General features: G+C 48.5%; 1 protein-coding gene across 1 annotated transcript; it reads left to right on the top strand.

The window, feature by feature from the left end:
* Positions 1-441: 441 nt before the first annotated feature.
* On the top strand, positions 442-984 carry LOC145953467 (uncharacterized). Its single transcript, XM_083067426.1, has one exon. It carries the CDS (start codon positions 442-444, stop codon positions 982-984), a length of 543 nt encoding a protein of 180 aa, XP_082923552.1.
* The last annotated feature ends 446 nt before the right edge of the window (positions 985-1,430 follow it).

Here is a 1,430-nt window from a genome sequence, read left to right as displayed (position 1 = left end):
GTCAGTGGAGTTGTCTGAGTTCGACATCCGATATGAAAGTTGAGGCCCCTTGAAAGCTCAATGCCTAGCAGATTTTGTGGACGAGCTCACTCTGACCTTGGCAGAAGAAAAGCAGGTATGGACTCTATACGTTGATGGATCTTCCAACACTAAAGGTGGTGGTGCAGGTATCATTTTGGAAGGACCCAACAATGTCACCATAGAACAGTCTCTTAAATTCAGATTTAGAGTCACTAATAACCAAGTAGAGTACGAGACATTACTAGTAGGACTGAGGTTGGCTCACGACCTTGGAGCGTAGAGGGTGAGTTGAACAGTGACTCAAAACTCATGGTAGAACAACTTAGTGGGACATACCAGACCAAGGACACCCTATTATAGAGGTACTTTCATGCGACATCCCAACGGATCTCATCCTTTGATGAGTTCACCATACACCATATGCCCCGAAAGCAAAATATCAAAGCCAACCTCCTGTCCAAGCTCGCCAGCACGAAGCGCCCCGGGCAACATCGGACCATCATCCAAGAGGCCCTAAATTCTCCTAGTCTAGACGATAAAATCGTCAATACCAACGATACTGAAGACCAAAGATGGATGACAGGTATATGGAGCTACTTAAAAGGGGGAGCTCTACCCGAAGACAAAGATGAAGCTCGGAAGATGAGGGCAAGGTCATCCAAATTTGTCATCATCAGAGACGAGCTGTTCAAATGCAGCATCTCGGCTCCCTTATTGAAATGCCTAACAAAGTCCCAGGCCACCTACGTCATCGAGGAGATCGATCGAGGAATATGCGGTATGCACTCCGGGGCACGCTCGATGGCGACCAAGGTGCTCCGAGCTGGATACTACTGGCCCACACTGAAGTTAGATTACCAAGATTATGTGCAAAGGTGCAAAGAATGTCAGCAGTTCGGCAACACACATCGGCAACCACCCGAAGTCCTCCACAAAATGATGTCCCCGTGGCCCTATGCCTAGTGGGGAATGGACATCCTTGGACCATTTCCCCCCACGAAAGGTCAACTCAAATTCCTCCTTGTGGCAGTCGACTACTTCACCAAGTGGATTAAGGCATGCCCACTTGCAAAAATCACCGTCGAGAACATGCAGAAGTTCACCTAGAAGAACATTATTTGCAAGTTAGGTATCCAACATTCCTCATCACTGATAATGGTAGGCAGTTCATCGCACAGAGCATCGAAAGCTTCCTCCGAGAGCTCGGTATCAAGCACCTCCCCACCTCGGTGGAACATCCCCAAACCAACGGCCAAGCCGAAGCTGCAAATAAGGTCATTCTCCGGGAACTCAAAAAATGACTAGGAAGCGCCAAGGGATAGTGGGTTGATGAGCTCCCCAGCATTCTCTGGGCATATCATTGCACCCCCCGAGTCCACGACTCAAGAAACTCCTTACAAGTTAACCTA

The sequence above is a fragment of the Cajanus cajan genome, chromosome 11, assembly GCF_000230855.2.
Source record: "Cajanus cajan strain Asha chromosome 11, NIPB_CcT2T_4, whole genome shotgun sequence".
NCBI classification, from domain to species: domain Eukaryota; kingdom Viridiplantae; phylum Streptophyta; class Magnoliopsida; order Fabales; family Fabaceae; genus Cajanus; species Cajanus cajan.
Note: the sequence above shows the minus strand (reverse complement) of the source record. Positions and strands in the feature narration are given on the sequence as shown.

Coding starts and splice junctions, on each gene's coding strand:
- LOC145953467 (XM_083067426.1), top strand. CDS start 442: ATGCCCCGAAAGCAAAATATCAAAGCCAACCTCCTGTCCAAGCTCGCC.